Here is a 9,820-nt window from a genome sequence, read left to right as displayed (position 1 = left end):
GGCGGCACCCCGGCCCGACCCGCGCTCTCCCGCAGGGCTACTTCACCCGCTCGCTGCTGTACTACGGCTACTACAGCAACGACACCCTCAACGAGCCCTGTGCCGCCCGCCCCAACTGCAGCGCCGCGGCCCCCGCGCACCCCTACAACATGCCGCTGGCCTACGTGTTCACCGTCGGGGTCTCCTTCTTCCTCACCTGCGTCCTGCTGGTGTACTGGTGAGTCGGCAGCGCTGGCGCCCGCCTTGCCCCTCGCCGCCCGGCCCCCTGCCCTGACGCCGTCCCCCTTGCTGCAGCTTGTCCCRCTCCTTTGGGGAGAGCTACCGCCTGGGCGGCCCCGCGAGGGACCTGGGCATCAAGGTCTTCTATGCCTGGGACTTCAAGGTGGTCCAGAGGCACTGGGTGAAGCTGCAGTCTGAGAACATCTGCACCCAGCTGAAGGTGAGGCGYGGGGCGGGCCTGGGGCTGCAGCCCGGAGGGCGACGGCGTCTGCGGGCGCCTCTCCGGCMCCCAGGCTCAGCGCCCCGCGCCTGCGTGCCACACCGGCGACCGCTGCGGCTGCAGACGCGCCCCGACCGTGCGTCAGCCCCCRCGTCCCTCCTCGGTGCAGCGGGATGCGTCCTTGCTCCGGACGCGCTGCCCGGGAGCCTCCTCCCGGCGCCCCGGGCTGCCGGGCAGCACTGCTGACGCCGGTGTCTCGCAGGAGCTGCTTGCAGAGCAGCAGTCGCGCTCCCGCCCCCGGAGCTGCTGCTGGCAGCTGGAGCACGTCGCCGTCCGCCTCCTGGCCTGGGGCCTCTGCCTGGGCACCGTGCTGGGCTGGGTGGTGGCCGTACGCTTCTTCTCGGAGCACATGCACGCGGTGAGCACGGCCCCTCGCCCTGGCGTTGCGGCGCCAGCCCGGCTCCCCCGGCGTTGCCTGGCAGGGAGGGAGCAGGGAAATCCCTCCGGGCAGCACCTTGCACCCCTGCTCCAACGTCGTTATTTGCATCTGCGRGGCACGGGGGCTGAGCCTCTTCCCCCGCCCATGCGGGACTTGCGCTCACCCTGGGACCCGATGCCCAGGTTCAGCAGGACGCCCTGGCCCGTGCGGTCAGCGAGTGGCAGCAGGAAGCCACCCTGCTGGTCCTGCCACTCGTGGTGTCATTCATCAACGCGGCCATGCCCCACGTCTACAACTTGCTGGCCACCTGGGAGAGGTGGGATTCCCCCGTGCTGGAGGTCTACGTGGCCATCTGCAGGTAGGCTGGCGTGGAGGGGCTGGGGGAGCCTCCTGCGCCGCGGGGCTGCGCAGCCCAGCCGGGGCTCCCGCTGCCGCTCCGCTCCCCAGGAGCCTCTTGCTGAAGATGGTGGTGCTGGGGCTGCTCTGCTACCAGTGGCTCAGCCGCGAAGTGGTCTGCGCGTCGGAGGCGGTCAGTGCGGACGGGCGGGAGGCGCAGGGCGCCGGGCTCTGCGCGGCAGCGGGTGCCTTTGGCCTCCGCCTCCACCGCCTCTGCTCGCCCTCACAGTGCTGGGAGACRTGCGTGGGGCAGGACCTGTACCGCTTCATGGTGATGGACTTCATATTCACACTGCTGAACACCGTCTTTGGGGAGCTGGTCTGGAGGTGACACGTCCGGGAGGGCTCCCAGCACGGCACGGCCCAGGGTCTCCGCAGCGGGGACGGCTCTGCCCCGGGTGCCGCGTCCTGGCACAGCCCAGCTCCTCTCCCTCTCTCAGGCTGGTCTTGGAGAAGAGGCTGAAGAGGAGGCGGAGGCCCGAGTTTGACATTGCCCGCAACGTGCTGGAGCTGATCTACGGGCAGACCCTGACCTGGTGAGATGTCCCCAGCCGGGGGCGGCTCGCTCCTCCGCTGGCAAATGCCTCGCGGTGCTCCGCTCTCCAGCGCGAGCACGCCGCTGCACGCGTGCGCTGAGGGGGACCGTGGGGACGCCCAGTGCCACGCGGGAAGGACRCGGGAAACCGGCAGCTCGGCAGACCTGGGCCGCAGCGCTCGGCGCGGCAGAGGCCGCGCGGCCAGACCAGGCACTGGGCCTCCCGCGCTTGCTCCTGGCTGCGCAGAGCCCTGCCTGCAGCTGGCCTTGCTGTGCTGCCGCCCCCGGCGCGTTGACCGCCGAGCGCTCGGGGCCCGGGGCAAACGCCTCTTCCTCCCTCTCTCCCAGGCTGGGTGTCCTCTTCTCGCCGCTCCTGCCGGCTGTGCAGATCGTGAAGCTGCTGCTGCTCTTCTACATCAAAAAGGTGCACTGCCCCGTACACTCGGCGGCTCCTGGCTGCTCCCGGCAGCGGGCAGCACCGCGGCCATGCTGCGCCCTGGCGAAGGGCGTAGAATCAGTAGGGTTGGAAGGGACCTCTGGAGATCATCTAGTCCAACCTCCCTGCTCAAGCAGGGTCACCTACAGCATGTTAGACAGGGCTGCATCCAGGAGGGCCTTGAATATCTCCAGAGAAGGAGACTCCACCACCTCTCTGGGCAACCTGTYCCAGTGCTCCGTCACTCTCACAGGGAAGAAATTCCCCCTCAYRTTCAGGTGGAACTTCCTGTGCTTCRATTTCTGCCCATTGCCTCTTGTCCTGTCACAYRGGACAACTGAAAAGRGTTTGTCCCCGTCCCCTTGACACCCTCCTTGACAACACTCTTCCTAATGCACCCCAGGAYACCGTTGGCCTTCTTGGCCACAAGGGCACGTTGCTGGCTCATGGTCAGCTTGTCATCCACCAGCACTCCCAGGTCCTTCTCTGCAGAGCTGCTCTCCAGCAGGTCAGCCCCCAGCTTGTACTAGTGCCTAGGGTTATTTTTCCCTAGGTGCAGGACTCTGCACTTGCCCTTGTTGAACCTCAGGAGGTTCCTCTCCGCCCAGCTCTCCAGACTGTCCGGTCTCCTTGAAGGGCAGCACAGCCCTCAGATGTATCAGCCACTCCTTCCAGCTTGGGATCATCAGCAAACTTGCTGAGGAGGCACTCCGTCCCCTCATCCAGGTCACTGATGAATAAGTTGAACAGGATGGGACCCAGTACTGAGCCCTGGGGGACTCCACTAGCCAAAGGCTTCCAACTAGACACCACTCCACTGATGACAATCCTCTGAGCTCTGCCTTTCAACCAGTTCTCAATCCACCTCACTGTCCGCTTGTCTAACCCACACTTCCTGAGCTTGTCTAGGAGGATGTTATGCGAGACAGCGTCAAAAGCCTTGCTGAAGTCAAGGTAGACAACGTCCACTGCTCTCCCCTCATCTACCCAACCAGTCACTCCATGATAGAAGGCTATCAGATTGGTTAGGCAGGATTTCCCCTTGGTGAATCCATGCTGACTACTCCTGATCACCTTCTTTTCCTCCATATGTCTGGAGAGGACACCCAGAATGAGCTGTTCCATCACCTTTCCAGGGGATGGAGGTGAGGCTGACTGGCCTATGGCTGCCTGGGTCCTCCTCCTTGCCCTTCTTGAAGACTGGAGTGACATTGGCTTTCTCCCAGTCCTCAGGCACCTCTCCAGTTCTCCAGGACCTTTCAAAGATGATGGAGAGTGGCCTGGCAACAACATCCGCCAGCTCCCTCAGTACCCGTGGGTGCATCCCATCTGGGCCCATGGATTTGTGGATGTCTAGCCTGCCCAGAAGGTCTCTAATCCTTTCCTCCTCAACCAAAGGAAAGTCTTCCCTTCTCTGGACTTTCTCCGTCACGTCCAGGCTGCAGGATTCATGAGGGCTGCCCTTAGCAGTGAAGACTGAAGGAAAGAAGGCATTCAGTAATTCTGCCTTCTCTGTATCCCTTATCACCAGGGCCCCTGCCCCATTCAGTAGCAGGCCCACGTTTTCCCTAGTCCTCCTCCYGCTGCTGATGTATTTGAAGAAGCCCTTCCTATTGTCCTTGACATCCCTTGCCAGACTCAACTCCAGCTGGGCCTTAGCCTTCCTCGCAGCATCTCTACATACTCTGGCTGCATTCCTATAATTCTCCCAAGTAGCCTGTCCCCTCTTCCACATTCTGTGTATTTTCTTCTTCTGCCTGAATTTGGCCAAGAGCTCCTTGCTCACCCAGGCAGGTCTCCTGCCCCTTTTGCTGCACTTCTTACTCATAGGGATGCACTGCTCTTGAGCCTGGAGAAAGTAATGCTTGAATACTAGCCAGAAATGCTGCACCGTGCAGCCAGCAGCCCCATCGCGCAGGGGCAGAGGTGCTGCAGGTGCTGCAGCCCTGAGCTGGCTCTGCCGCTTCTAGAGGGTGCGGGAGGCAGTGGGGGGAGCAGCCTTCCTGCCCCACGCCTGGGGTCACTTCCAGCATGTGACACTCTGCTTCATGTCTGCAGACCAGCCTGGTGCAAAACTGCCAGTCCCCTAGCAAGCCCTGGCAAGCGTCTCATATGAGCACTGTGTTCATCACCCTGCTGTGCTTCCCGTCCTTCCTGGGCGCAGCCATCTTCCTCTTCTACACCATCTGGTCGTGAGTACCGCTGGGGCCCAGCCCAGCAGCGCAGAGCTGCCTGGGGCAGCCGGGCGCAGGGGGAGGGCACCCCRGGGATGCAGTGCCTCCTCCGGAGCGTGTTGTGCCTGGCACTGCACCGGGCAACGCTCGCTCTGGTGGCAAAACACTGGCCATTGCACAAGGCRCAGCAGCAGTTGGGTTCTGCCTGCTTCTCCCAGCTGTTGAGGCATTTCCAGATGTTCCCCACTGCAGGGCACAGGGGTGAGAACGCCTTGGTCCAGCTGCTGGGGACGGGCCTGGAGCAGAGTTGGGCTTAGACCATGGAGTCCTGGAAATGTGGGTCAGAGCCGTGCCCTGAGCTAGGGAGAGTGCTACGTGGGATGTGTGGAGCCCAATGGTCCCCCACGCAGAGCAGCACCTGCTGACTCCTGCGCTCTGTCCACTCAGGGTGAAGCCATCGGAAACCTGTGGTCCCTTCCAGGGGATGGAAACCATCTACGAGTCAGGGAAGACCTGGGTGCACTTGCTGGAGAAGTCCAGCCCAAATGTCACCTGGTTCACCTGGATCCACCTGTACCTGGTGGAGAACACYGCCTTGCTCTTCCTCACGTCTGGGGGGCTGCTGTGAGTAGGGAGCGGAGCCAAGGCTGAAACCTGGGCCCACATTTTGGGGGGGGGTCCCACAGTCAGTGCCACAACCCTGAGCAGGGCTGGAGCTGGGGTGTTGCCCTGGTGTGGGGCCAGGAGCGCAGAGTCCCCCAGCCCTGGTGCCACCATCCCACTCGTGCCTGTCGTTGCAGAGCCATGATCTACTTCAACATCCAGGTGATGAAGGGCCATCGGATAATCATCAACTTGCTGAAGGAGCAGATCTTCAAGGTGAGTGAGCTCCACGTGCCGCCCCGCGTCCCCGCGGCTCCCTGCTGCTCCGCGCCTCGGCTTGGGAGCCCCAGGCGTGGCTGCGTTCAGCTTTGAGCCCCGTCGGCCAGCGCTGCCGCTTGAACGATGCAGGAGCGCATCTGCTGCCCCTGCTCACCGTGAGCTGTCTGCTCTTGTAGGAGGCAGAAGACAAGAGGTTTCTCATTCAGAAGCTTCACTCCATTTACGAGCAGAGAGAGAGATACAGCTGAGCCCCAGGTGAGGCGCCGGGATGCTCCTGGGGGCTCGGAGTGCAGGACAGCGCTTGGGAGCCCCCGGGTAGCCGCTCCAGGGACGCAGAGCTGGGTGCGAGGGCAAACCCTGCTCCGGGCCACCCCAGACACCAGCGGCCGAACAGCCCTTGCTCTGTGTGCGGTTGCTGCCAGCAGAGAGCTGTGACCTCCCCATGCAGCCAGGAACTGGGACAGGATATTTGCTGTCCAAAGGAAGGGAGCTTGCAACGTACTCATACTTGCAGCACCCGGCAGCAGCGTGGCCCCATGCAGGGACGTCTGAGGTGTGGACGCAGCTCTGTCCCCTGCCTGGCACAGCAGCACCAGCTCTGCTGTCACGCGGATGAGGCCAGCAGGAGCCCCCAGCGCTGGCAGATGCCTTCCCGCATGCGGGGCTGTGGCAGCCCTCCTTCCAGGCAGCCAAAGATCTGGCCTGCCAGACTGGGAAGCACCTAGTACTGCTGAGAAACCTGACAGCTTCATTTTGGGACCAGCACCTGTTTGCCTGGCTGCAGCTAGAACAGCCCATTAAAAACTCACTCCGCAGCAGAGCCCTGGGTGTCTGCCTGGTCGTCAGCACCACATTCCCCTTTTGCCAGAGYTTTGCAGCACTGTGGTCTTGCTGGGGCAGGACTGGACGGGATAGGATGGGGTGGGAACAGACAGGACTGGATGGGCTGCTGGGGCAGGACAGGACGGGATGGACTGGGCGGGATGGGATGGGGCGGGCTGCCGGGGTGGGTGGTCCTGGCCCCCAGGGCAGCCCCGGCCCCAGTGGCAGCTCCATGGCGCTGGCACAACTGGAGCAGGAACTCTGTGCTCCCCTGGCCCCAGCCAGACACACGGTCAGTCCCAGCCAGGCAGCGCCAGCACTGGGGTTGGTGCGTTTCTGCCCGTCCAAAACCCGCGGAGTTCCACATCGGAAGCTGAAATTTGGTGGCTGCGCGAGCCCCTGAGCTGCCCTCGGCCCTTCCCATCCACCCGCCACTCTTTGGGGCACCCRCACCAGCTCCGCTCCTCACCGGGGCGTCACAGGGCGAGACGAGGTAGCTGCCTCACGGTATTGGTTTCTTGCATGTTCCCCCCCCCAACTTTGAGGTTTCTGATCATGTAAAAAGACCCAAAGGCCAGGTAATTCCCTTTAGGATGCAGCCCAGCTTCTCCCTGCAGGTTGGCAGCCTGGAGGGGACATTCCACTCAGCCAGGACCTGAGTAACCACCTCACCACCACACTTTGCCCAGCCCAGGAGCCAGTGCACTTCCCCCTATCCTTTCACCCTCTGCAAGACACAGCGCAAGGCAGCACCCACGGAGTCCTGGAAGCACACCGGCTCGTACTGCTGTGAACACCCGGCTGCTGGTGCTCGCCCCGCTACCTGTGAGCGCTGCGACAGCCTGTCCCATGGGGCCCCAACGTGGCTCCAGCAGACAGGCGGGAGGCCTCTCTCCCCTCCTTGCCTTTATGCTGCTTCCAAACTCAGGCTACAAGCTCATGTGAACGCACGTGTGTTCACATGAAACAGAGGATAAGAGCGCAGCTAAGYGTACACCTTGGAAGCATTCTAGCGCAATGGAGGCCGGCTCCCATGTCCTTGTAAGCAGTACAGTGCTGGGGATATCCATTTGCCCCTTGTTGGACACTAGTACATGGGACTTGGGTTGCTTTTAATCTGTGTAAACATGCTTACATAGTATTTCATTATGTAGCTGCTGATTTGCAGCAGAGACTGTGCCTCTGTGAAGCCTTACCTTTCATCTTTACACAGATACAAGACCTATGGTTTTCTACTCTTGCAAGAGACAGCACTACACCTGGAGAAAAGAGCTGTATTCTTTTAACTGGCCACAGTCTTTTGCTCATAGGTAGCAAACCCTCAGCAGGTTTTGCTTGCAGAGGGACTCTAGAATCTGAGACAGATGGGTGAAATGCACAGCCCACTCCAGCCCCGAAACAAGAACAGGGCAGGGTCTGACCTGATCCACCTGTCCCAGAACCCTGCAGAGAGGAGTCCAGGAGCACTGCAGCACTCTCACCAGGAGAACTTGAAGGCAGAGCTCTGCCTTAGAAGGGGCTAAGGATGGGCTATCGTGGGAAGGAGAGACTGACCTCCAAGATTCCTGGTCATTCTTTCCCACGAAAGGCAGGGCTTTCTACCCAGTCACAGGATAACTGCCAGTCTGTACAATAAGTAGGAAGTCTGGAGGCTTCACAGTTTTACTGTGACATCTCAAAGAGCTACTTCCTACCATCAGCCCACCTCACTGCCCTCAGCTCTACCCACAGCTCCGTGCAGGCAGCTGTTCCAGCCACCTTCTTTACTCCCTTGAGCCCCATCTGGGTGACAGGCTGTGTGTGAGCTGCCACACAAGTCCCTTGGCCCAGACACCCGGGGCAGGGCATGCCTCAGGATCAGCTGGGATCTCTAAGGGTGGCCTGAAGCCACTGCAGGACGTCAGGCAGGCCGGTGCCATCACGGGCGCTGGTCTCCACCATCGTGATGGGCTGCGATGCGCAGGAGACGATGTCCTGCATGCGGAACAGTGACTTCATCTCCACCAGCGACATGTAGCAGGGCAGATCACTGCAGCCAGCAATGAGGAATGGGGAGAGGGAGGAAAAAGGGGAGGCTGCATTAACCCACTGCTCATGACTCCCCTTTCCTGCCCAACCCAGTCGTCATGCTCAGCTGGCCTGAAGGGAGTKCAGCAAAGCCAGGTTGCCACCCCCCAGAGGTGCTGGGTTTCCTTGGGTGTCACTTGTCTAGAAATGGCATAGGAGCCAYGATAGGCCCTCAGTGCTCTGACTGTGGCTGCCCCCCACCTGGCATCTTCCAAGCAGATGCCTCTCCTTACATCTTATTGAAGAGGATCAGCACAGACACAGACGCGAGCTGCTCTGCAGAGAGGAGGGACAGCAGCTGAATGCAGGACGAGGAGATCTGGGTGGGGTTGGCAGCATCAATCATGAACTGCAGGAACAAAAGGCAAAAGCRCTTGTGAGAGATGTAGGTGAGGATGCTGCAGCAACTGGAAGACCATCACACCAGCCCAGCTCCAAATCATAGCATGGAGAGGAGGAAATCGCAGCACAGGACAAAACCAAGGGGTGTCAATCCCCACAGCAAAGCAGGGCCCAGCCTGGAGCCCCCAGGCACAAGGTTGCCCCTCCCCAGCACCCTCACCCCCTCCTTGGATGGGTTCTTCCCGTGGGGCCATGACTGAGTGCAGGGCTGCTGCAGCACACCTGGTGACAAGGCCACGCTCCAAACCCAGGCGTGGGGGACRCCACTCACCAGGACAGCACTGCAGTCTCCATAATAACTGGGCCAGATGGGGCCCATGCAGCCCCCCAGCTCTCGGATTGTGATCTTTCTCTGCAGCAACAGGTCCGTCAGATTTGTGCCCACCTGCAGGGTTAGGAGACACCACACCAGCTGCATCCCTGCTGACAGCCAGCTCCAGGGCCCAGCCGAGCCCCAGCCAGCAAACCATCCCGGCCGGCTGACCCACCTACCGTCGGCAGCGTGGCCGGGGGCTCGCCCAGGCCCTGGGCCCCCTCYTTGGAGCTCAGCTGTGCAGGCAGGTTAAGGACCAGCCAGAAGGGCACACGGCTGCGCCTGCCACGCTGGGATCTGTAGGACACGCWGGGCACCCCGCACCTCCCCAGGCACCCGGACACCCCGCAGCCCCCGCAGCCCCCACCTCCCGGGCGTCCCATGACCCAGACGCCCCCGGCACCTGAGCACCCGCATTCCAGATGCCCCGGGTCCTGGATGTGCCCCATCCCAGGACCCAGACGCCCCTGATCCCGCACAGCCCGCAGCCGGGACACGGCCCACCCCGGGCCCCAGGATCCCGGACACGCCCCGCCCCGCCTCCGGCCACCCCATACCCCGGGTACCTCACCGGGCCCCGGACGCGCCCCTCGGGCGCCCCCCGCCAGGGCGGCCCCGGATATTCTGGAGCCGCTTCACCAGCAGGCTCTTGCCGACGCCCGCCGCCCCCAGCAGCAGGCACGGAGGGCGCGGGCCCGCCATGCGCCCGCCCCGCCCGCGGCGGAAGGCCCGCCCCGCCCGCGGAAGCCGGAAGCGGGAGAGCGGAAGCCGGAAGCGGGAGAGCGGAAGCCGGAAGCGGAAGCGCGCAACGGCGGCGGCTGGAGGCGGAGCGGGCCGGTGGGCCGGGGACACCATGGGGCGCGGCGGCGGCACCTTCGAGAGGCTCCTAGGTAGCGGCGCGGGGCCGTGGCCGTG

The 9,820-nt window shown here is 62.7% G+C and overlaps 3 protein-coding genes across 8 annotated transcripts in view; 2 read left to right on the top strand and 1 right to left on the bottom strand.

The window, feature by feature from the left end:
* Positions 1-26: 26 nt before the first annotated feature.
* On the top strand, positions 27-6,121 carry TMC6 (transmembrane channel like 6; the record flags this gene model as incomplete). The annotated part of the gene is made up of 12 exons (XM_085314427.1): positions 27-217; positions 295-439; positions 702-857; positions 1,061-1,236; positions 1,326-1,407; positions 1,504-1,601; positions 1,715-1,810; positions 2,158-2,233; positions 4,304-4,437; positions 4,867-5,043; positions 5,220-5,298; positions 5,478-6,121. Coding segments are annotated over 12 exons (1,482 nt in total), but the record flags the coding sequence as incomplete, so codon positions are not given.
* Positions 6,122-7,220: 1,099 nt separating this feature from the next.
* On the bottom strand, positions 7,221-9,641 carry ARL16 (ARF like GTPase 16). Of its 3 annotated transcripts, none has more exons than XM_085314419.1 (5): positions 9,477-9,641; positions 9,085-9,202; positions 8,864-8,977; positions 8,424-8,539; positions 7,221-8,152 (listed from the first exon to the last, which is right to left on the bottom strand). In XM_085314419.1, the coding sequence occupies exons 1-5, from the start codon at positions 9,605-9,607 to the stop codon at positions 7,981-7,983; spliced, it is 651 nt and encodes a 216-aa protein (XP_085170545.1). In that variant the 5' UTR covers positions 9,608-9,641; the 3' UTR covers positions 7,221-7,980. The 3 variants fall into 3 exon arrangements, with proteins under 3 accessions (XP_085170545.1, XP_085170546.1, XP_085170544.1); XM_085314420.1 differs by having other exon boundaries at positions 9,085-9,143; positions 9,529-9,641; XM_085314418.1 differs by lacking the exon at positions 9,477-9,641 and having other exon boundaries at positions 9,085-9,429.
* A 51-nt stretch (positions 9,642-9,692) lies between these two features.
* Positions 9,693-9,820, top strand: part of HGS (hepatocyte growth factor-regulated tyrosine kinase substrate) — a 10,971-nt gene continuing 10,843 nt past the window's right edge. For 3 of the 4 annotated variants that reach the window (XM_085314417.1, XM_085314415.1, XM_085314414.1), the window contains exon 1: positions 9,694-9,795. In XM_085314417.1, the coding sequence (XP_085170543.1) occupies positions 9,759-9,795 (37 nt within the window). In that variant the 5' untranslated portion in view covers positions 9,694-9,758. Of the gene's footprint in view, positions 9,796-9,820 lie in introns of all 4 variants that reach the window. The other variant, XM_085314416.1, reaches the window with a different exon arrangement.

Source organism: Rhea americana, unplaced genomic scaffold, assembly GCF_003343005.1.
Source record: "Rhea americana isolate MKP2758 unplaced genomic scaffold, rheAme1 scaffold_402, whole genome shotgun sequence".
NCBI lineage: Eukaryota > Metazoa > Chordata > Aves > Rheiformes > Rheidae > Rhea > Rhea americana.
The sequence above is the reverse complement of the archived record's forward strand: the minus strand, read 5'-3'. Positions and strand labels throughout refer to the sequence as shown.